We start from the raw sequence: 21,926 nt of genomic DNA on the forward strand, positions 1-21,926 counted from the left end.
AAAAAATAGAAGGGGGGGGGTGTGTTTGGGGTTTTGGGGTTCGGGGGGTCCGGGGGGGCGGCGCTACCAGAAGTCGCGGCGATGGTAGGAGTCGGGGTCGCAGTATTTGGTGACGACCACGCGGTTGGCGAACTTGCGCCCCGTGAGCCCCTGCATCGCCTTCTGGCAGTCGAAGACCGACGTGAACTCCACGAAGATCTGCGAGAAAAGGGGGGTCAGGAAAGGGGGGGGGGGGAAATGGGGGGGCGGGGGGGGGGGGAAAAAGGGGGTTGGAGGGGGAAAAAAGGGGTTGGAGGGGGAAAAAGGGGGTTTGGGGGGGGAAAAAGGGGGTTGGAGGGGGAAAGGGGGTTGGAGGGGGGAAAAAGGGGTTTGGAGGGGGAAAAGGGGGTTGGAGGGGGAAAAAGGGGGTTTGGGGGGGGAAAAGGGGGTTGGAGGGGGGAAAAAGGGGGGTTGGGGGGGAAAAAGGAGGTTTGGGGGGGGAAAAGGGGGTTGGAGGGGGGAAAAAGGGGGTTGGGGGGGGAAAAGGGGGTTTGGAGGGGGGAAAAGGGGGTTGGAGGGGGGAAAAGGGGGTTTGGAGGGGGGAAAAGGGGTTTGGAGGGGGGAAAAGGGGGTTGGAGGGGGGAAAAAGGGGGGTTGGGGGGGAAAAAGGGGGTTGGAGGGGGAAAAAGGGGGTTTGGGGGGGAAAAAGGGGGTTGGAGGGGGGAAAAAGGGGGTTCAGAAAGGGGGGAATGAAAACAGGGGGGTCAGGGGGGGAAAAGGGGGTTTGGAGGGGGAAAAGGGGGTTGGAGGGGGAAAAAGGGGGTTGGGGGGGAAAAAGGGGGTCGGGGGGGAAAAGGGGGTTGGAGAGGGAAAAAGGGGGTTGGAGGGGGAAAAGGGGGGTTTGGGGGGGGAAAGGAGGTTCAGAAAGGGGGGAATGAAAAACAGGGGGGTCGGGGGGGAAAAAGGGGGTTTGAGGGGAAAAATGGGGGTTTGTGGGGGGGAGAAAGGGGAGTTGGAGGGGGGGAAAAAGGGGGGTTGCAGGGGGGGAAAAAGGGGGGTTCAGAAAAGGGGGGGATGAAAAACAGGGGGGGATGAAAAACAGGGGGGGATGAAAACAGGGGGGGATGAAAAACAGGGGGGTTTGGGGGGGAAGTGGTTTGGGGGGTGGAAAAGGGTGGTTTGGGGGGGAGAAAGGGGGTTTGGAGAGGGAAAAAGGGGGGTCAGAAAGGGAGGTACGAAGAAGGGGGGGTCGGAGGGGGGAAAAAGGGAGGGTTGGGGGGAAAAGGGGGGGTCTCCCCCCACACTCAGGTCTCTCCCCTCAAACTTGGGGGTCTCTCCCCACACTCGGGGGTCTCTCCCCCCACACTCAGGCCTCTCCCCTCAAACTTGGGGGTCTCCCTCCCCTCAAACTTGGGGGTCTCTCTCCCCTCAAACTCGGGGGGTCTCTCTCCCCTCAAACTTGGGGGTCTCTCCCCTCAAACTCGGGGGTCTCTCTCCCCTCAAACTTGGGGGTCTCTCCCCTCAAACTCGGGGGTCTCTCTCTCCACACTCGGGGGTCTCTCTCCCCTCAAACTTGGGGGTCTCTCTCCCCTCAAACCTGGGGGTCTCTCCCCACACTCGGGGGCCTCACCTTGCCGCAGCCGGGCACCTCGACGCCGTCGACGGGCCGGGGGATCTCGATGGACTTGACGAGGCCGTACTTGCCGCACTCGTCGCGCACGTCCTCCACGATCTCCTCGTACTCCTCGTCGTCCAGCAGCTCCTCGGGCAGCACCATGTTCATCAGGCACAGCACCTCGGTCGGGTGGCCGCCCACCTGCACCTGCGAGCTCACCAGCCCCGGCACCTGCAGCGTCACCGGCGTCTGGTTGATGGTGCTCTGGGAGGAGGAGGAGGAGGAGGTGGGGGGGAGGGGGGCGCACGGCGTGAGGGGGCGGCCACGGGGACCTCGGCCCACGCGGAGAACCCGGAGGAGATCAACAACCTCCGCGGAGAACCTCAACCCCCATGGAGAACCTCAAAAACCTTCATGGAGAACCTCAACCCCCATGGAGAACCTCAAAAACCTTCATGGAGAACCTCAACCCCCGTGGAGAACCTCAAAAACCTTCATGGAGAACCTCAACCCCATGGAGAACCTCAAAAACCTTCATGGAGAACCTTGATTCCCATGAAGAACGTCAAAAACCTTCATGGAGAACCTCAACCGCATGGAGAACCTCAAAAACCTTCATGGAGAACGTCAAAAACCTTCATGGAGAACGTCAAAAACCTTCATGGAGAACCTCAACAACCTTCATGAAGAACCTCAAAAACCTTCATGGAGAACCTTGATCCCCATGAAGAACGTCAAAAACCTTCATGGAGAACCTCAACCACATGGAGGACCTCAAAAACCTTCATGGAGAACGTAAAAAACCTTCATGGAGAACCTCAACCCCCGCGGAGAACCTCAAAAACCTTCATGGAGAACCTCAACCCCCGCGGAGAACCTCAAAAACCTTCATGGAGAACCTCAACCCCCGCGGAGAACCTCAAAAACCTTCATGGAGAACCTCAACCGCATGGAGAACCTCAAAAACCTTCATGGAGAACGTCAAAAACCTTCATGGAGAACCTCAAAAACCTTCATGGAGAACCTCAACCCCCATGGAGAACCTCAAAAACCTTCATGGAGAACCTCAAAAACCTTCATGGAGAACCTTGATCCCCATGAAGAACGTCAAAAAACCTTCATGGAGAACCTCAACCGCACGGAGAACGTCAAAAACCTTCATGGAGAACGTCAAAAACCTTCATGGAGAACGTCAAAAACCTTCATGGAGAACCTCAACCCCCATGGAGAACCTCAAAAACCTTCATGGAGAACCTCAAAAAACTTCATGGAGAACCTTGATCCCCATGAAGAACGTCAAAAACCTTCATGGAGAACCTCAACCGCATGGAGGACCTCAAAAACCTTCATGGAGAACCTCAAAAACCTTCATGGAGAACGTCAAAAACCTTCATGGAGAACCTCAAAAACCTTCATAGAGAACCTCAAAAACCTTCATAGAGAACCTCAACAACCTTCATGGAGAACCTCAACAACCTTCATGGAGAGCCTCGATCCCTGTGGAGAACCTCAAAAACCTTCATAGAGAACCTCAAAAACTTTCATGGAGAACCTCAACCCCCATGGAGAACCTCAAAAACCTTCACGGAGAACCTCGATCCCCGTGGAGAACCTCAAAAACCTTCATAGAGAACCTCAAAAACTTTCATGGAGAACCTCAACCACCATGGAGAACCTCAACAACCTTCATAGAAAACCTCGACTGCCATGGAAAACCTCAACAACCTTCCAGGAGAACCTCAACCCCATCATGGAGAACCTCAACCACCACAGAGAACCTCAACAGCCTTCATGGAGAACCTCAATCCCCATGGAGAACCTCAACCTCATCATGGAGAACCTCAACCTCATCACGGAGAACCTTAATCTCCAAGGAGAACCTCAACAACCCCCATGGAGAACCTCAATCTCATCATGGAGAACCTTAACCGCCATGGAAAACCTTAAACTCCAAGGAGAACCTCAACAAACTTCATGGAAAACCTAAACAGCCTTCAAGAAAAACCTCAACTTTCAAGGAGCACCTCAACAAGCTTCATGGAGAGTCTCAACCTCCTCGTGGGGAGCCTCAACCTCCTCGTGGGGAGCCTCAACAAGCTCCAAGGAGAACCTCAACCTCACCACCTCCGTCTCCATCACCTCCATCTCCATCATCTCCATCATCATCTCCATCGCCATCTCCACCATCTCCATCCCTCCTCCATCTCCATCGCTTCCCGTCTCCATGGAACGAGCACCTCAACCTCCACTGACCACCACAGCTGCCCCCCCAGCCCCACAACTGCCCCCCAACCCCCCCTAAAACCCCCAACTGCCCCCAACCCCCCCAAAACCCCATAACTGCCCCCCAACCCCCCCTAAAACCCCCAACTGCCCCCAACCCCCCCAAAACCCCATAACTGCCCCCCAACCCTCCCCCAAAACCCCCAACCAGGCCCCCAACCCCATAACTGCCCCCCCAAACCCCCAACCTGCCCCCCAACCCTCCCCTAAAACCCCATAACTGCCCCCCAACCCCCCCAAACCCCCCCAACCCACCCCCCCAACCCCACAACTGCCCCCCCAGCCCCCCAACCTGCCCCCCAGACCCCCAACCTGCCCCCCTCACCCCCCCAGCCCCCCCTCACCAGGGTGGCGTTCTTGGCCCCCACGCTCGCCCTCTGCACCAGCAGCTTCTTGTCCCCGAGCTGCATCCCGTTCAGTCCCGCGATCGCCTGGGGGGGTCGGGGGGACCCCAAGTCAGTTTGGGGGGGTCCCCAACCCTCTCAGCCCCCCCCCCCGGATGGATTTGGGGCGGATTTTGGGTGCATTTCAGTGAATTTTGGGGCACGATCAACCCCAGGGGAGCCTGCTGGGAGGGTTTGGGGGGGCAACATGGGGTTTTGGGGGACACTGCGGGATCTGGGGGGGTCGGGGGGGCCCTAACTCAGTTTGGGGGGGTCCCCAACCCTCTCAGCCCCCCCCCCAGATGAATTTGGGGCTGATTTTGGGTGCATTTCAGTGAATTTTGGGGCACGATCAACCCCAGGGGAGCCTGCAGGGAGGCTGGGAGGGTTTGGGGAGGAGCAAGGGGGGGGTTGGGATCACCATGAGATCTGGGGGGGGGGCCCGGTTGCTTTTTGGGGTCCCCAGGTCTGTCTGGGGGGGGTCCCCAACCCTCCCCAGCACCTCCAGGATGGATTTTGGGTTGATTCGGGGTTAGTTTGGGTCACACGCAGCCCCAGGTAAGGCTTGGAGCGGAGCAGGGAGGCGTTTTTGGGGTTCTCCTGGGGTTTTCGGGGTTCCTCTGGGGTTTTTGGGGTTCCCCCGGGGTTTTTTTGGGGTACCTGGTCGGTGACGTTGATGTCCACGTACTCGCAGAAGGCGTAGCCCTTGGAGAGCCCGGTCGCACTGTCCTTCACCAGGTTGAAGGCTTTGAGGGGCCCGAACGACGTCAGCAGCTCCTTCACCTGGGGGGGGAGCAGAAATGTGGGGACCCCCCCAAAAACTAGAGACCCCCCAAAACCAGGAACACCCCCACAAAACCAGGAATTCCCCCCCCCAAACCAGGAACACCCCCCCAAAACCGGGACCCCCCACCCCCCAACCCCCATTTTTGCTCCCATTGATTCAAACTAATCCCTGGGGGGTGGGAAATGGGGGTCCCCGCCCCCCCCTCGGGATTTGGGGGGCCCCAGGGGGGGGTCTGGGGGCGTTTTGGGGTTCCCCCCTCCCCGTACCTGATCGTCGTTAAGGTAATTAGGGAGGCCCCCGATGAAGAGTTTGTGCGCGGAGTCGGGCACGACCGTGGAGACGACACCTGGGGGGGCGCAAGGGGGTAAACGGGGGGACGGGGTCAGGTTTTGGGGTGCCCAGGGTGGGTTTTGGGGTCCCCCCTCACCCAGGACGTAGACAGAGGGGTTCTCAGACACACTGGGCAGCAGCTGAAGGTTTTGGGGTGGCCTTAGGGGTGACTTTAGGGGCTCTCAGAATGGGTTTTTGGGGTCTCTGTGGTTTTTGGGGTGCCCGGGTCAGGTTTTGGGGTTCCCAGGAAGGGTTTTGGGGTCCACCCTCACCCGGGACGTAGACAGAGGGGTTCTCGGACATGCCAGACAACAGCTGAAGGTTTTGGGGTGGCCTTAGGGGTGACTTTAGGGGCTCTCAGAATGGGTTTTTGGGGTCTGTGGGGTTTTTGGGGTGCCCGGGTCAGGTTTTGGGGTTCCCAGGAAGGGTTTTGGGGTCCCCCCTCACCCGGGACATAGACAGAAGGATTCTTGGACGCACTGGGTAGCAGTTGAAGGTTTTGGGGTGGCCTTAGGGGTGACTTTAGGGGCGCTCAGGGTGGGGTTTTGGGGTCTGTGGGGTTTTTGGGGTGCCCGGGTCAGGTTTTGGGGTGCCCGGGGTGGGTTTTGGGGTCCCCCCTCACCTGGGATGTAGACGGAGGGGCTCTCAGACACACTGGGCAGCAGTTGAAGGTTTTGGGGTGGCTTTAGGGGTGACTTTAGGGGCGCTCAGGGTGGGTTTTTGGGGTCTGTGGGGTTTTTTGGGTGCCCGGGTCAGATTTTGGGGTTCCGAGGGGGGGTTTTGGGGTCCCCCCTCACCCGGGACATAGACAGAAGGGTTCTTGGACACACTGGGTAGCAGTTGAAGGTTTTGGGGGGGCCTTAGGGGTGACTTTAAGGAGTCTCAGGGCGGGTTTTTGGGGTCTCTGGGGTTTTTGGGGCACCCAGGTCAGGTTTTGGGGTTCCCAGGGAGGGTTTTGGGGTCCCCCCCTCACCCGGGACGTAGATCAAGATGTTCTTAGACACACTGGGCAGCAATTGAAGGTTTTGGGGTGGCCTTAGGGGTGACTTTAGGGGCTCTCAGGATGGGTTTTTGGGGTCTGTGGGGTTTTTCGGGTGCCCGGGTCAGATTTTGGGGTTCCCAGGGAGGGTTTTGGGGTCCCCCCTCACCCGGGACGTAGATCAAGGAGTTCTCAGACACACTGGGCCGCAATTGAAGGTTTTTGGGTGGCTTTAGGGGTGACTTTAGGGGCGCTCAGGGTGGGTTTTTGGGGTCTGTGGGGTTTTTGGGGTGCCCGGGTCAGATTTTGGGGTGCCTGGGGTGGGTTTTGGGGTCCCCCCTCACCCGGGACGTAGACAGAGGGGTTCTCGGACATGCCGGGCAGCGGCTGGTAGTCGTGGGGGCGGCGGATCTTGAGCGACTGCCCTTGGAAGATGATGCCGTCGAAGGCCATGGCCTGCGTGGTCTCGTCCACCGAGCGGAACTGGGGGGGGGCCAGGGGGGGTCAGGGGCCCCCGAAAGGCTCCGTGACCCCCCCACTCTGAACCCCAAAACCCCAGACCCCCCCGCCAAACCTCCAGGAAGGCGAAGTTCTTGTCCTGGTTGATCTGAACGGCCAGGACGGGGTTGCCGGGAGCCTGGGTGAGGCCCCCCAGGCGCATCTGAGCGTTGAAGAAATCCATCATCGCCTCCTGGGGGGGGAAAGAGTGAGAGATTGGGGGAAATGGGGAAAAAATGGGGGACACGGGGGGAAAGGGGGGGAAAATGAGGGGAAACGGGGCGAAAACAGGGGGAAAATGGAGGGAAAGGGGGGGAAAATGGAGGGAAAGGGGGGGAAAATGGAGGGGAAGGGGGGGAAAATGGAGGGGAAGGGGGGGAAAATGGAGGGGAAGGGGGGGAAAATGGAGGGGAAGGGGGGGAAAATGGAGGGGAAGGGGGGGAAAATGGAGGGGAAGGGGGGGAAAATGGAGGGGAAGGGGGGGAAAATGGAGGGGAAGGGGGGGAAAATGGAGGGGAAGGGGGGGAAAATGGAGGGGAAGGGGGGGAAATGGAGGGAAAGGGGGGGAAATGGAGAGAAAGGGGGGGAAATGGAGAGAAAGGGGGGGAAATGGAGAGAAAGGGGGGGAGCAGAAAAGGGAGTGAAATACGAGGGAAAAGGGGAGTGAAAGGGGAGCAAAAAAGAAAGCAAAATATGAGGAAAAGGGGAGCAAAAAAGGGAGAAATACAAGAGGGAAAGGGGAGCAGAAAAGAAAGCAAAAAGGGGAATAAAATACAAGGGAAAGTAAAGCAACAAGGAGAAAATGTGTGAAGGAAATGAGAGCAGGAAAGGGAAAAGAAAAGCAGCAAAACATGAGAGAAAAAAGAATAAAAACCCAACAAAAATAGAAGTAGAAAGAGAAGCAAAACACGACGGCAAAAATTAGGGAAAGAAAAGCAAAAAGTAGAGCGGAAAGGAAGCAGAAAGGGGAGCAAAATACAAAGGAAAAGGGAGCAAAAAAAGAACAAATGTATGAGAGAAAGGAGAGCAGAAAGAGAAGCAAAAAGAAGAGCAAAACATGAAGGAAAGGGGAGCGAAAGGGGAGAAAAAAAGGGAGTGGAAGGGGGGTAGAAAGGGGAGCAAAAAGGGAAGCAAAACATGAGGGAAAGGGGAGCAGAAAACGGAGCAGGGGAGCAGAAAACGGAGCAAAACATAAGGATAAAGAAAGAAAAACAAGAGAAAAATGTGAGGGAAAAGGGAACAAAAAACAGAGCAGAAAGGGCAGCAAAACATGAGGGAAAAGTGAGAGAAAAGGAAGCAGAAAGGGGAGCACAAAAGAAAGCGAAACATGAGGGAAAAGGGAGTGAAAGGGGAGCAGAAAAAAGAGTAAAATAGGAGCAAAAAGAGAAGCAAAACATGAGAGAAAAGAAAGGAAAAAAAGGAGTAAAACATGAGGGAAAAGGGAGCAGAAAAGGGATCAGGAAGGGGAGCAAAACACGAGAGAAAGGAGAGCAGAAAGGAGAGCAAAACACGTGGAAAAGGAAAGCAGAAAGGGGAGCAAAACATGAGGGAAAGGGGAGTGAAATGGCAGCAGAAAAGGGAGTGAAACGGGAGCAGAAAAGGGAGTGAAACGGGAGCAGAAAAGGGAGTGAAACGGGAGCAGAAAAGAGAGTGAAAAAGGAGCAGAAAAGAGAGTGAAGAGAAAGTGAAAAAGAAGCAGAAAAGGGATCAGAAAAAGAAGCAAAACACGAGAGAAAGGGGAGTGAAACATGAGCAAAACGTGAGGAGAAAGGGGAGCAAAAGGGGAGCAGGACGGGGAGCGAAGCGCAAGCGAAAGGCGAGGGGGAAGGGGAGCGGGAGGGGGGGTAAAGGGGGAGCAGGAGGACCCCCCCCCCGGTACCTCGGTGATGCCGAAGGGGATGTTGCCCACGTAGAGGCGCCGCGCCTGCCGCGTCATCTGGCTGCCGACCACGGGCACCGGCGTGGGGGTGACGGCCAGCCCGTCCGGCGTCATGGTGGGCAGCAGCGCCGTCGCCGGGATCTGCCCCGCCGCTGCCGCCACACAGGGGGGGGTTAGGGGGCCTGGGGGGGGGTTGGGAGGGGGCTGGGGGGAGTTTAGGGGGGTCTGAGGGGAGTTTAGGGGGGCCTGGGTGGGATTATGGGGGGTCTGAGGGGAGTTTAGGGGGGCCTGGGTGGGATTATGGGGGCTTGAGGGAGTTTTTGGGAGCCTAGGGGGAGTTTAGAGGGTTCTGAGGCGAGTTTAGGGGGTTCTGAAGGGAGTTTAGGGGGTCCTGGAGGGGGGTTATGGGGGCTCGAGGGAGTTTTTGGGGGCCCTAGGGGGAGTTTAGAGGGTTCTGAGGGGAGTTCAGGGGGTCCTGGGGGATTTATTGAGGTCCTGGGGTGATTTGGAGAGGACTTGGGGGAATTTAGGAGGTTCTGAGGGGAGTTTAGGGGGTCCTGGGGGGGGGTTATGGGGGCTCGAGGGAGTTTAGGGGGGCCCTAGGGGGAGTTTAGAGGGTTCTGAGGGGAGTTTAGGGGATCCTGGGGGGTTTATGGAGATCCTGGGGGGATTCGGAGGGTGCTTGGGGGAGTTTTTGGGGGTCCCTGGGGGAGTTTAGGGGCTTCTGAGGGGAGTTTAAGGGGTCCCGAGGTGGGGGTATGGGGTCTTGAGGGAGTTTTTGGGGCCCTAGGGGGAGTTTAGAGGGTTCTGAGGGGAGTTCAGGGGGTTCTGAGGGGAGTTTAGGGGGTCCTGGGGGGGGTTATGGGGGCTTGAGGGAGTTTTTGGGGGCCCTATGGGGAGTTTAGAGGGCTCTGAGGGGAGTTCAGGGGGTCCTGGGGGGTTTATTGAGGTCCTGGAGTGATGTGGAGCAGGCTTGGGGGACTTTTTGGGGATCCTTGGGGGAGTTTAGGGGCTTCTGAGGGGAGTTTAAGGGGTCCCGGGGTGGGGGTATGGGGTCTTGAGGGAGTTTTTGGGGCCCTAGGGGGAGATTAGAGGGTTCTGAGGGGAGTTTAGGGGGTCCTGGAGGGGGGGTTATGGGGGCTTGAGGGAGTTTTGGGGGGCCCTATGGGGAGTTTAGAGGGTTCTGAGGGGAGTTCAGGGGGTTCTGAGGGGAGTTTAGGGGGTCCTGGGGGGGGTTATGGGGGCTTGAGGGAGTTTTTGGGGGCCCTATGGGGAGTTTAGAGGGCTCTGAGGGGAGTTCAGGGGGTCCTGGACGGGGGTTATGGGGGCTTGAGGGAGTTTTGGGGGGCCCTAGGGGGAGTTTAGCAGGTTCTGAGGGGAGTTTAGGGGATCCTGGGGGTTTATGGAGGTCCTGGGATGATGTGGAGGGGGCTTGGGGGACCTTTTGGGGGTCCTTAGGGGAGTTTAGGGTGTTCTGAGGGGAGTTTAGGGGGGCCCTGGGGGGCTTTGGGGGGCGTTTGAGGGAGTTTTTGGGGTCCTAGGGAAGGTTGTGGGGCTCCTGGGGCGTTTGGAGGGGGCCTGGAGGAGTTTTTGGGGGCCCTTGGGGAGTTTAGGGTGTTCTGAGAGGAGTTTAGGGGATCCTGGGCGGCTTATGGGGGTCCTGGGGGGGTTGGAGGAGACTTGGGACAGTTTTTGGGGGTCCTTGGGGAGTTTAGGAGGATTTAGAGGGTTCTGAGGGGAGTTTAAAAGATCCAGGGAGTTTCTGGGGGTTTGGAGTGTCCTGTGGGAGGATTAGGGGGTCCCGGGGGGGGGTCCCATGGGTGGTGTTGGGGGTCCTAATAGATCTGGGGGAGAGTATGAGGTGGGGGGGTCTCTAGGACACTTTGGGGTAACTCTGTGGGTCTTTGTGGGAGGCACTGGGGGATCGCGGGGGCGCTTGGGGTGATAAAGGAGGGGACTCAGAAGGGATGTGGGGGCTCTGGAGGTCCCGGGGATCCTCGGGGGGGTCTCTGGGGGTCCAGGGGGGGTTCTGGGGTTCCCGAGGGGGGCCCCCTCACCTTGCATGGCCTTGTACTGCATGGGGGTGATGTGCTCGAAGCCGGGGGGGGGCACATCCCAGTACTTGCGGATCTTCTTCTTCTTCTCGTGGCGGGGGGAGCGGCTGGGGGGGGCGGGTTGGGGGGGTTAGGAGGGGACTGACCCCTCTTAGAGCCCCCCAAAACCTCCCTCTGACCCCCCACGACCCCCCCTCTCTCACCTCAGCGGCCCCGAAAGGCTCAAAGGCGACCTGCGAGGAGACGAAACCTCATTAAGAATCGCAATTTGAACGAAATTCGAAGCCCGTGACTTCGTAATTAATAATTTCCCACGCTGCGCTGGTCGCGGTTGCGCCGGTCGCGGCTGCGGCTGCGGCGCTTGCGGTCGCGGCTGCGGGAGCGGCTGTGGCTGCGCTTGCGGTGACGGTTCTCCTTGTCGCGTTCTGGGGGGGGGGACACACCCCAAAAATTGAGGGGGAGGCAATAAATTAGGTGAGGAGGGTCAGAAACCCCTAACCCCTGGGACGTCCCAAACCCCAACTCCCACCCCTGAGCCCCCAGGATCCATCCCAGACCCCCCAGGATCCCCCTAAGACTCCCAGGACTCCCCTCCTACACCCCCAAGACCCCCAATTCCCCTCCCCAACCCCAGGACCCCCCCCAGACTCCCTCCCGACCCCCAAGTCCCACCCCAGACCCCCCCCCAGGCACTTCCTAGACCCCCCCAGACCCCCAACTCCCCCCCCCCAAACCCCAGGACCCACCCAAGACCCCCAAGACCCCCCCCAAACACTCCCTAGAACCCCAACTCCCCCCTCCAACCCCCAGGACACCCCTCTGCCCCCCAACTCCCACCCTCAAACCCCAGGACACCCCCTGGACCCCCAGCACACACCCCCCAGACCCCCAACTCCCTCCCCCAACCCCCAGGACCCCCCCTAGACTCCCTCCCGACCCCCAAGTCCCACCCCAGACCCCCAGAACACACCCCCCAAGACCCCCAACTCCCACCCCCAACCCCTAGAACCCCCCCCAGAACCCCAACGCCCAGGACGCCCCCCAGACACCCTCCCCCGATCCCTATCTCCCATCCTTGACCCCCAACCCCCCCCACCCCTCCGAGACCCCTCAAAGGGGGGTCAGGGACCCCTCAAAGGGCTCAAAGAGGGGGGGGGCGGGGACCCTTGGGGGGGGGGCGTGGGTGGGGGAGGGGCGGAGCGTGGCGGGGGGGGAGGGAGGGGGGCGGCGCTGCTGCTGGGGACCCCCCGCCCCCCCGCGCCCTTCTCCTCGCACCTTGTTTGTTCTCGTTGAGCTGCCGCTCGAACTCATCGAAATCCGACATGTCGGCGGCTCCGCTCGGCGGCTCCGACCCCGCGCAGCCCGGGCCCCGCTCGGCAGCGCCGCCACTTCCGGCCCCGCGCGCCGACACTTCCGGTCCCGCTCGGCCCCGATCGGCTCCTTCCGGCGGCGCTCGGCTCTCTCCGTCACCGCTCGCCTCCTTCCGGCGGCGCTCGGCTCTCTCCGTCAGCGCTCGGCTCCTTCCGGCGGCGCTCGGCTCTTTCCGTCTCCCCTCGGTTCTTTCCGTCCCCCTTCGGCTCTTTCCTCTTCTTTTCCCCCCTATTTCCCCTCTCTCCTTTGTCCCCCCTCTCTTTTTCCCCTCTCTTCTTTCTTCCCCCTCTCTTTTTCCCCCTTCCCCTCCTTCCCCCTTTTCCCTCCATCCCCCCTTTCTCTTCCTTCCCCCCCTTTCCCTTTCCCCTCCATCCCCCCTTTTTCCTCCTTCCCCACCTTTCCCCCCTTCCCCCCTTATCCCCCCTTTTTCCCCTTCCCCCCTTTCCCTTCCATCCCCCCTTTTTCCCCCTTCCCCTCCTTTCCCTTTCCCCTCCATCCCTTTTTCCCCTTCCCCTCCATCCCTTTTTCCCCCTTCCCCCTTTCCCTTTCCCCTCCATTCCCCCTTCCCCTCCTTCCCCCTTTTCCCTTTCCTCTCCACCCCCCCTTTCCCCTCCTTTCCTCTCCAACCCCCCTTTTCCATCCTCTTTCCTCCCCCTTTCCCGCTTCCTCCCTTTTCCCTTCCCCCACCTCTTTCCCCCATTTCCCCACTTCCAACCCTATTTCCTCCCTTTCTGCCCTTCCCCCTCTCTCTATTTCCTCTCATTTTCCCCCTTTCCCTCTCCTTCCCCCTCATTTCCCCCCACCCCCCCCTTTTTACTCCATTCATTTTTCTCTTTTTTTTTATAATATTTTTTCTCATTTTTTACCATTTTCATATTTTCCCGGGGTGGGGGCAGAACCCCCCCAGCTGGAACAGGAGAATTGAGGGGGGAACGGGGAGAAATGGGGGGACTGGGGAGAAATAGGGGCGCTCTGGGGGTTTTGGGGGGACGTTTGGGTGGGTTCTGGCTGCTTGGGGGTCTCTGGGGTGTCTCAGGGGGCTCTGTGGCTTCTGGGGGGGCAGTTTGGGGGTCTCTGGGGTGTCTCGGGGGGCTCTGTGGCTTCTGGGGGGCAGTTTGGGGGTCTCTGGGGTGCTCTGGGGGGCGGTTTTGGGGTCTCTGGGGTGTCTCGGGGGGCTCTGTGGCTTCTGGGGGGCAGTTTGGGGGTCTTTGGGGTGTCTCGGGGGGCTCTGTGGCTTCTGGGGGGCAGTTTGGGGGTCTCTGGGGTGCCTCAGGGTGCTCTGGGGGGCGGTTTTGGGGGTCTCTGAGGGTTTTTGGGGGGCCATTTGGGTGTGTTCTGGCTGGTTTGGGGTCTCTGAAGGGTTTCGGGGTGTGGTTTGGGGGTCTCTGGGGTGTTTTGGGGTGTCTCAGGGTGCTCTGTGGCTTTTGGGGGGGTCTCTGTGGGTTTTGAGGGCTGTTTTGGGTTCTCTGGGGTGTTTTAAGTGGCTCTGGGGGTGGGTTTGGGGGGTCTCTGAGGGGTTTTGTGGCACTCTGGGGGTTCTAGGACCATTCTGGGTTCTCTGAGGCGTTTCGGGTCTCTCCGGGGTCAGTTTTGGGGTCATTTTCAGCGGGTTTGGGGCACCCTGTAGGGTTTGGGGTTCTCTGGGGCGTTTCAGGTCATTCCGGGGCCGTTTTCGGGGTCGTTTTCCGCGGTTTTGGGGCTGTTTTGGGGCACCCTGTAGGGTTTGGGGTTCTCTGTGGCGTTTTGGGTCTCTGCGGGGCCAGTTTTGGGGTCATTTCCAGCGGGTTTGGGGCTGTTTTGGGGCACCCTGTAGGGTTTGGGGTTCTCTGAGGTGTTTCGGGTCTCTCCGGGGTCAGTTTTGGGGTCATTTCCAGTGGGTTTGGGGCACCCTGTAGGGTCTTGGGTTCTCTGGGGCGTTTCGGGTCTCTGCGGGGCCGGTTTCGGGGTCATTTTCCACGGTTTTGGGGCTGGTTTGGGGCACCCTGTAGGGTTTGGGGTTCTCTGAGGCATTTCGGGTCTCTGCGGGGCCAGTTTTGGGGTCATTTTCTGCAGGTTTGGGGCTGTTTTAGGGCACTCTGTAGGGTTTGGGGTTCTCTGGGGCGTTTCGGGTCTCTCCGGGGCCAGTTTCGGGGTCATTTTCCGTGGTTTTGGGGCTGGTTTGGGGCACTCTGTAGGGTTTGGGGTTCTCTGGGGCGTTTCGGGTCTCTGCGGGGCCGGTTTCGGGGTCATTTTCCACGGTTTTGGAGCTGTTTTGGGGCACCCTGTAGGGTCTTGGGTTCTCTGAGGCATTTTGGGTCTCTGGGGGGCCAGTTTTGGGGTCATTTTCTGCAGGTTTGGGGCTGTTTTGGGGCACCCTGTAGGGTTTGGGGTTCTCTGGGGCGTTTCGGGTCTCTCCGGGGTTGGTTTTGGGGTCATTTTCTGCAGGTTTGGGGCTGTTTTGGGGCACTCTGTAGGGTTTGGGGTTCTCTGAGGCATTTTGGGTCTCTGGGGGGCCGGTTTTGGGGTCATTTTCTGCAGGTTTGGGGCTGTTTTGGGGCACCCTGTAGGGTTTGGGGTTCTCTGGGGCGTTTCGGGTCTCTCGGGGTCGGTTTTGGGGTCATTTTCTGCAGGTTTGGGGCTGTTTTGGGGCACCCTGTAGGGTTTGGGGTTCTCTGGGGCATTTCGGGTCTCTCGGGGTCGGTTTTCGGGGTCATTTTCTGCAGGTTTGGGGCTGTTTTGGGGCACCCTGTAGGGTCTGGGGTTCTCTGGGGCGTTTCGGGTCTCTCCGGGGCTGTTTTTGGGGTCATTTTCAGCGGGTTTGGGGCTGTTTTGGGGCACCCTGTAGGGTTTGGGGTTCTCTGGGGCGTTTTGAGTCTCTCCGGGGCCAGTTTCGGGGTCATTTTCAGCGGGTTTGGGGCTGTTTTGGGGCACCCTGTAGGGTCTTGGGTTCTCTGGGGCGTCTTGGGTCATTCTGGGGCTGTTTTCGGGGTCATTTTCCGCGGGTTTGGGGCTGTTTTGGGGCACCCTGTAGGGTTTGGGGTTCTCTGGGGCGGGTTTTGGGTCTCTGTGGGGCCAGTTTTGGGGTCATTTTCTGCAGGTTTGGGGCTGTTTTGGGGCACCCTGTAGGGTTTGGGGTTCTCTGGGGCGTTTCGGGTCTCTGCAGGGCCGTTTTCGGGGTTGTTTTCTGCGGTTTTGGGGCTGTTTTGGGGCACTCTGTAGGGTCTTGGGTTCTCTGGGGCGTTTCAGGTCATTCCGGGGCCGGTTTCGGGGTCATTTTCAGCAGGTTTGGGGCTGTTTTGGGGCACCCTGTAGGGTTTGGGGTTCTCTGGGGCATTTCGGGTCTCTGCGGGGCCAGTTTTGGGGTCATTTTCTGCAGGTTTGGGGCTGTTTTGGGGCACCCTGTAGGGTTTGGGGTTCTCTGGGGCGTTTCGGGTCATTCCGGGGCCGGTTTCGGGGTCATTTTCCGTGGTTTTGGGGCTGTTTTGGGGCACCCTGTAGGGTCTTGGGTTCTCTGGGGCGTTTCGGGTCATTCCGGGGCCGTTTTTGGGGTCATTTTCAGCAGGTTTGGGGCTGTTTTGGGGCACCCTGTAGGGTCTTGGGTTCTCTGAGGCGTTTCGGGTCTCTGCGGGGCCATTTTCGGGGTCATTTTCTGCAGGTTTGGGGCTGTTTTGGGGCACCCTGTAGGGTTTGGGGTTCTCTGGGGCGTTTCGGATCATTCCGGGGCCGTTTTTGGGGTCATTTTCAGCAGGTTTGGGGCTGTTTTGGGGCACCCTGTAGGGTCTTGGGTTCTCTGGGGCGTTTCGGGTCTCTGCAGGGCCGTTTTCGGGGTTGTTTTCTGCGGTTTTGGGGCTGTTTTGGGGCACTCTGTAGGGTTTGGGGTTCTCTGGGGCGTTTCGGGTCTCTGCGGGGCCATTTTCGGGGTCATTTTCCACGGTTTTGGGGCTGTTTTGGGGCACCCTGTAGGATTTGGGGTTCTCTGGGGCGTTTCGGGTCTCTCCGGGGCTGGTTTTGGGGTCATTTTCTGCAGGTTTGGGGCTGTTTTGGGGCACCCTGTAGGGTTTGGGGTTCTCTGGGGCGTTTCGGGTCTCTGCGGGGCCAGTTTCGGGGTCATTTTCCACGGTTTTGGTGCTGGTTTGGGGCACCCTGTAGGGTTTGGGGTTCTCTGAGGCATTTCGGGTCTCTGCGGGGCCAGTTTTGGGGTCATTTTCTGCAGGTTTGGGGCTGTTTTGGGGCACCCTGTAGGGTTTGGGGTTCTCTGGGGCGTTTCGGGTCTCTGTGGGGCCATTTTTGGGGTCATTTTCAGCGGGTTTGGGGCTGTTTTGGGGCACCCTGTAGGGTCTTGGGTTCTCTGGGGCGTTTCGGGTCTCTGCGGGGCCAGTTTTGGGGTCATTTTCAGCGGGTTTGGGGCACCCGGTAGGGTCTTGGGTTCTCTGAGGCATTTTGGGTCTCTGCGGGGCTGGTTTTGGGGTCATTTTCTGCGGGTTTGGGGCTGTTTTGGGGCACCCTGTAGGGTTTGGGGTACTCTGGGGCGTTTCGGGTCTCTGTGGGGCCAGTTTCGGGGTCGTTTTCCGTGGTTTTGGGGCTGTTTTGGGGCACCCTGTAGGGTTTGGGGTTCTCTGGGGCATTTCGGGTCTCTGCGGGGCCAGTTTTGGGGTCATTTCCAGCAAGTTTGGGGCACCCTGTAGGGTTTGGGGTTCTCTGGGGCATTTCGGGTCTCTCCGGGGTCAGTTTTGGGGTCATTTCCAGCGGGTTTGGGGCACCCTGTAGGGTTTGGGGTTCTCTGGGGCGTTTCGGGTCTCTCCGGGGCCGTTTTTGGGGTCATTTTCTGCAGGTTTGGGGCTGTTTTGGGGCACCCTGTAGGGTTTGGGGTTCTCTGGGGCGTTTCAGGTCATTCCGGGGCCGTTCTCGGGGTCGTTTTCCGCGGGTTTTGGGGCTGTTTTGGGGCACCCTGTAGGGTCTTGGGTTCTCTGGGGCGTTTCGGGTCTCTGCGGGGCCAGTTTTGGGGTCATTTTCTGCAGGTTTGGGGCTGCTTTGGGGCACCCTGTAGGGTTTGGGGTTCTCTGGGGCGTTTCGGGTCATTCCGGGGCTGTTTTCGGGGTCATTTTCTGTGGTTTTGGGGCTGTTTTGGGGCACTCTGTAGGGTCTTGGGTTCTCTGGGGCGTTTCGGGTCTCTGCGGGGCCAGTTTTGGGGTCATTTTCTGCAGGTTTGGGGCTGTTTTGGGGCACCCTGTAGGGTCTTGGGTTCTCTGGGGTGTTTCGGGTCTCTGCGGGGCCAGTTTTGGGGTCATTTCCAGCGGGTTTGGGGCACCCTGTAGGGTCTTGGGTTCTCTGGGGCATTTCGGGTCTCTGCGGGGCCGTTCTCGGGGTCGTTTTCCGCGGGTTTCGGGGCGCCCCCCCTCACCGCTTGAAGCGGTAGGTGATGGGCAGCAGCAGTTTGCTCTTCTTGAGCGCCTGCACCTTCTGCAGGGTGGCGGGGTCGAGGGCGAGGAAGCAGCGCCTCGAGTACTCGAGCAGCCGCTCCTTGGAGGGGTCGAACTCGCCCACCTCCGCCAGCTTCTCGGGGGCCACGAGCAGCAGCTCCGCGATCGGCGTGGTCAGGGCCACCGTGTTGCGGTCGACGCGGTGGTGCTCGAAGGCTCGGCTCATGCTCTTGAGCCGCTGGAACGTCGTCAGGATCTTCTTGTAGCGCGACAGCACCCCGTCCGCGTCCTTCACTGCACGGGGGGGGGGGGGGGGAGAAAGGGGGGAGCGGGGAGAAACGGGGGGATTGGGGGGGAGCGGGGAGAAATGGGGGATTGGGGAGAAACGGGGGGATTGGGGAAGAATGCAGGGATTGAGGAGGAATGGGGGGATTGGGGGGAATGGGGAGAAATGGGGGATTGGGAGGAATGGGGAGAAATGGGGGATTGGGGAGGAATGGGGAGAAATGGGGAGAAATGGGGGGATTGGGGAGAAATGGGGGGATTGGGGGGAAATGGGGGAGCGGGGAGAAATAGGGGGATTGGGGGGGATCGGGGAGAAATGGGGGAGCGGGGGGGATTGAGGAGAAATGGGGGATTGGGGGGAAATGGGGGGATTGGGGGGAAATAGGGGATTGGGGGGAAATGGGGGGATTGGGGGGAAATGGGGGGATTGGGGGGAAATGGGGAGAAATGGGGGATTGGGGAGGAATAGGGGGATTGGGGAAGAAATAGGGGGATTGGGGGGAATGGGGGGATTGGGGGGAAATGGGGGATTGGGGAAGAAATAGGGGGATTGGGGGGAATGGGGGGATTGGGGGGAAATGGGGGATTGGGGGGAAACGGGGGGATTGGGGGGAAACGGGGGGATTGAGGAGAAATGGGGGGATTGAGGAGAAATGGGGGGATTGGGGGGTATTGAGGAGAAATGGGGGATTGGGGAGAAATGGGGGATTGGGGAGAAATGGGGGGATTAGGGGGAAATGGGGGGATTGGGGGGTATTGAAGAGAAATGGGGGATTGGGGAAGAAATAGGGGGGTTGGGGGGAATGGGGGGATTGCAGAAGAATGGGGAGAAATGGGGGATTGGGGAGGAATGGGGGGATTGGGGGGTATTGAGGAAAAATGGGGGATTGGAGAGGAATAGGGGGATTGGGGGGAAATGGGGGGATTGGGGGGAAATGGGGGGATTGGGGAGAAATGGGGGGATTAGAGGGTAATGATGGGATTGAGGAGAAATGGGGGATCAGAGGGATTGAGGGGGAATGGGGGATTGGGGGTCAAGGGGGGGGGGATAAAGCAGGAACAGTGAGTCCCGGGGTCCCCAAGGGGTCCTGGGGGGGCCCCCAGGGGGGTCCCAAAGGGTCCCAGGGACACCAAAGTGTCCCCAGAGAGTCCCCAAAGGGTCTCAGTGTCCCCAAAGGGTCCCCAGGGAGCTCCCAGTGTCCCCAGAGAGGTCCCAGTGTCCCCAAATTGTCCCCGGGGGGGGTCTCAGAGGATCCCAGTGACCCCAAAGTGTCCCCAGAAGGTCCCCAAAGGGTGCCAGTGACCCCAAATTGTCCCCAGGGAGCTCCACAGTGTCCCCAAAGGGGTCTCAGAGGGTCCCGGTGACCCCAGGGGGGGGTCCCCAGGGGTGTCCCCATCGTCCCGGGGTCCCCGTCTCACCTCGCTGCCGCTCGCGGGTCCGGGCTTTGCCGAGGTGGCGCCGGGGGTCCCCGCGGGGGTCTCGGGCGCCGCCGCTGCCGGGGTCGTCACCGGGGCCCAGGGACGAGGCGACGCTGTCGTTGTCGGTGCCCTCGCCGGCGTTGGGGTCCCCGGGGTCCCCCGCGGCGAGGAGCCACCTTCCCGCGCCCCCGGCTCCTCTGCGGGACCCCACATCCCTGTCCCAGGGTCCCCAGAGCCCCCCAAATCCCTCTCTCAGTGTCCCCAGAGCCCCCCAGACCCCCCAATCCCTGTCCCAGTGTCCCCAGAGCCCCCCAAAGCCCCAAAATCCTTGTCCCAGTGTCCCCAAATCCCCCTTTACCCCTCAAATCCCCCCTTTTTGCTCCCCAATTCCCTCCGTTTTACCCCCAAACCCCCTTTTGCCTCCAATTCCCCCCTTTGTCCCCCAAAATCTCCCCCTTCACCCACAAAATCCTCCCTTTTGCCCCCCAAGATCCCCTCTTTGCCCCTCAAATCTCACTCTTCACCCACAAAATCCCCCCTTTTGCCCCTCAATCCCTCCTTTCACCCCCCCAAAATCCCCTCTTTGCCCCTCAAATCTCACTTTTTACCCACAAAATCCTCCCTTTCACCCCCCAAAATCCCCTCTTTACCCCTCAAATCTCACTCTTCGCCCACAAAATCCTCCCTTTTGCCCCCCAATCCCCCCTTTCACCCCCCGAAATCCCCTCTTTGCCCCTCAAATCTCACTTTTTACCTGCAAAATCCCCCCTTTTGCCCCTCAATCCCCCCTTTTGCCCCCCAAAATCCCCTCTTTGCCCCCAAATCTCACTCCTCACCCACAAAATCCCCCCTTTTGCCCCCCAATCCCCCCTTTCACCCCCCAAAATCCCCTCTTTGCCCCTCAAATCTCACTTTTTACCTGCAAAATCCCCCCTTTTGCCCCCCAATCCCCCCTTTGTCCCCCAAAATCCCCTCTTTGCCCCTCAAATCTCACTCTTCACCCCGCAAAATCCCCCCTTTCACCCCCCAAAATCCCCTCTTTGCCCCTCAAATCTCACTTTTTACCCACAAAATCCCCCCTTTTGCCCCCCAAAATCCCCTCTTTGCCCCCCAAATCTCACTCTTCACCCGCAAAATCCCCCTTTTGCCCCTCAATCCCCCCTTTTTGCCCCCCATCCCCCTGGTTTGCCCCCAATGCCCCTGTTTTGCCCCCCAATCCCCCCCTTTGCCCCCCCCCCTCACCGTCGCCCCCCCGGACCCCCGAGCAGAACTTGTCGAGCTGGCAGCGCAGAAAATCCGCTCGTCCTCCAGGTCCTGGATCCTCTTCTGCAGCCAGGCCGTGCGCTCCAGCGCCAGCGCCAGCTGCGCCCCGCGGGGCTGAGGGACCCCCCCTCAGCATCGGGGACCCCCCCGTGGGGATAGGGACCCCTCAGAGACCCCCCTCAGCATCCAACCCCCCAGGGACCCCCCCCCCCCCCTCAGCATCAGGGACCCCCCCAATGGAGATAGGGACCCCCACAGAGACAGAGACCCCCCCCCTCAGCATCAGGGGCCCCCCCCATGGGGATAGGGACCCCCACAGAGACAGAGACACCCCTCCCTCAGCATCAGGGACCCCCCCCCATGGGATTAGGGACCCCCACAGAGACAGAGACCCCCCCCCCCAGGACTCCCTTCAGCATCAGACCCCCCTTCAGCATCCCACCCCCCCAGGGACAGGGACACCCCCCGGGACCCCCCCAAGGGATAGGGATAAGGACTCCCCCTCAGCATGGATCCCCCCCCCCCCCAGGCACAGCGACCCCCTCCACCTTGAGACCCCCCCCCCAACGGAGACCCCTGGAACACTGGGGACACCCCCCAGTATCGACCCCCCCCCTTTCAGGGATAGCAACCCCCACCTTGGGAGCTCTGGGACCCCCCCAAGAAACCTGGGACCCCCCCTCAGCTACAGGGACCCCCCCTCAGCATGGGACCCCTACCCCCAGACCCCTCTGGAACCCTAGGGCCCCCCCCTCAGGGACAGGGACCCCCCCCACCTTCAAAGCCGCCCTGGGGGGGCCCGAGGCCGTAGAAGAGGGGGGGCTCCAGGGGGGGGGGCTCCTCGAAGGGGACGGGGACCTCGAACGCCTCCTTGTCCTTCTTCACTGGGGGGGGGGGAAGCACTGTCAGCCCCCCAAAACCCTATTGGGGACCCTGCCCCCCCCAGATCCCCCCAATATGAGGGCCCTGCCCCCCCCCCCAGGGTCCTGGCCCCCCAAATCCCCTCAGCCCCCCACAAATGAGGGTCCTAGCCCCCCCCAGCCACCCCCCAGTATGAGGGTCCTGCCCCCCCCACGAGGGTCCTAGCCCCCCAGCCCCCCCCCAGTATGAGGGTCCTGCCCCCCCACGAGGGTCCTGGCCCCCCCAAACCCCCTCAGCCCCCCCCAATGAGGGTCCTACCCCCCCAGCCCCCCCCAAATGAGGATCCTGTCCCTCTCCAAGGCCCTGCCCCCCCAAATCCCCCCAATATGAGGGTCCTGCCCCCCTCCCGAGGGTCCTGGCCCCCAAATCCCCTCAGACCCTCCCAAATGAGGGTCCTACCCCCCCAGGCCCCCCCAAATGAGGATTCTGCTCCTCTTCAAGGCCCTACGCCCCCCCAATCCCCTCAATATGAGGGTCCTGG

General features: G+C 60.2%; 3 protein-coding genes across 3 annotated transcripts in view; all 3 read right to left on the minus strand.

The window, feature by feature from the left end:
* Positions 1-24: 24 nt before the first annotated feature.
* On the minus strand, positions 25-11,041 carry LOC138734978 (splicing factor U2AF 65 kDa subunit). The gene is made up of 10 exons (XM_069882813.1): positions 10,991-11,041; positions 10,791-10,894; positions 8,734-8,885; positions 6,931-7,047; positions 6,701-6,839; positions 5,314-5,393; positions 4,921-5,043; positions 4,222-4,308; positions 1,610-1,858; positions 25-198 (listed from the first exon to the last, which is right to left on the minus strand). Exons 2-10 carry the CDS (start codon positions 10,810-10,812, stop codon positions 64-66), a joined length of 1,104 nt encoding a protein of 367 aa, XP_069738914.1. The 5' UTR covers positions 10,813-10,894; positions 10,991-11,041; the 3' UTR covers positions 25-63.
* A 2,556-nt stretch (positions 11,042-13,597) lies between these two features.
* The window catches only part of CCDC106 (coiled-coil domain containing 106), a 9,187-nt gene continuing 858 nt past the window's right edge, over positions 13,598-21,926 (minus strand). Inside the window, 7 exon segments of the mRNA XM_069882821.1 lie at positions 13,598-17,851; positions 19,262-19,476; positions 20,174-20,180; positions 20,504-20,560; positions 20,563-20,623; positions 21,301-21,328; positions 21,330-21,408. Coding sequence (XP_069738922.1) covers positions 17,535-17,851; positions 19,262-19,476; positions 20,174-20,180; positions 20,504-20,560; positions 20,563-20,623; positions 21,301-21,328; positions 21,330-21,408 — 764 coding nt within the window. The 3' untranslated portion in view covers positions 13,598-17,534.
* Positions 15,380-16,576, minus strand: LOC138734984 (basic proline-rich protein-like). Its single transcript, XM_069882820.1, has one exon. It carries the CDS (start codon positions 16,574-16,576, stop codon positions 15,380-15,382), a length of 1,197 nt encoding a protein of 398 aa, XP_069738921.1.

Source organism: Phaenicophaeus curvirostris, unplaced genomic scaffold (genome assembly GCF_032191515.1).
Source record: "Phaenicophaeus curvirostris isolate KB17595 unplaced genomic scaffold, BPBGC_Pcur_1.0 scaffold_366, whole genome shotgun sequence".
NCBI classification, from domain to species: domain Eukaryota; kingdom Metazoa; phylum Chordata; class Aves; order Cuculiformes; family Cuculidae; genus Phaenicophaeus; species Phaenicophaeus curvirostris.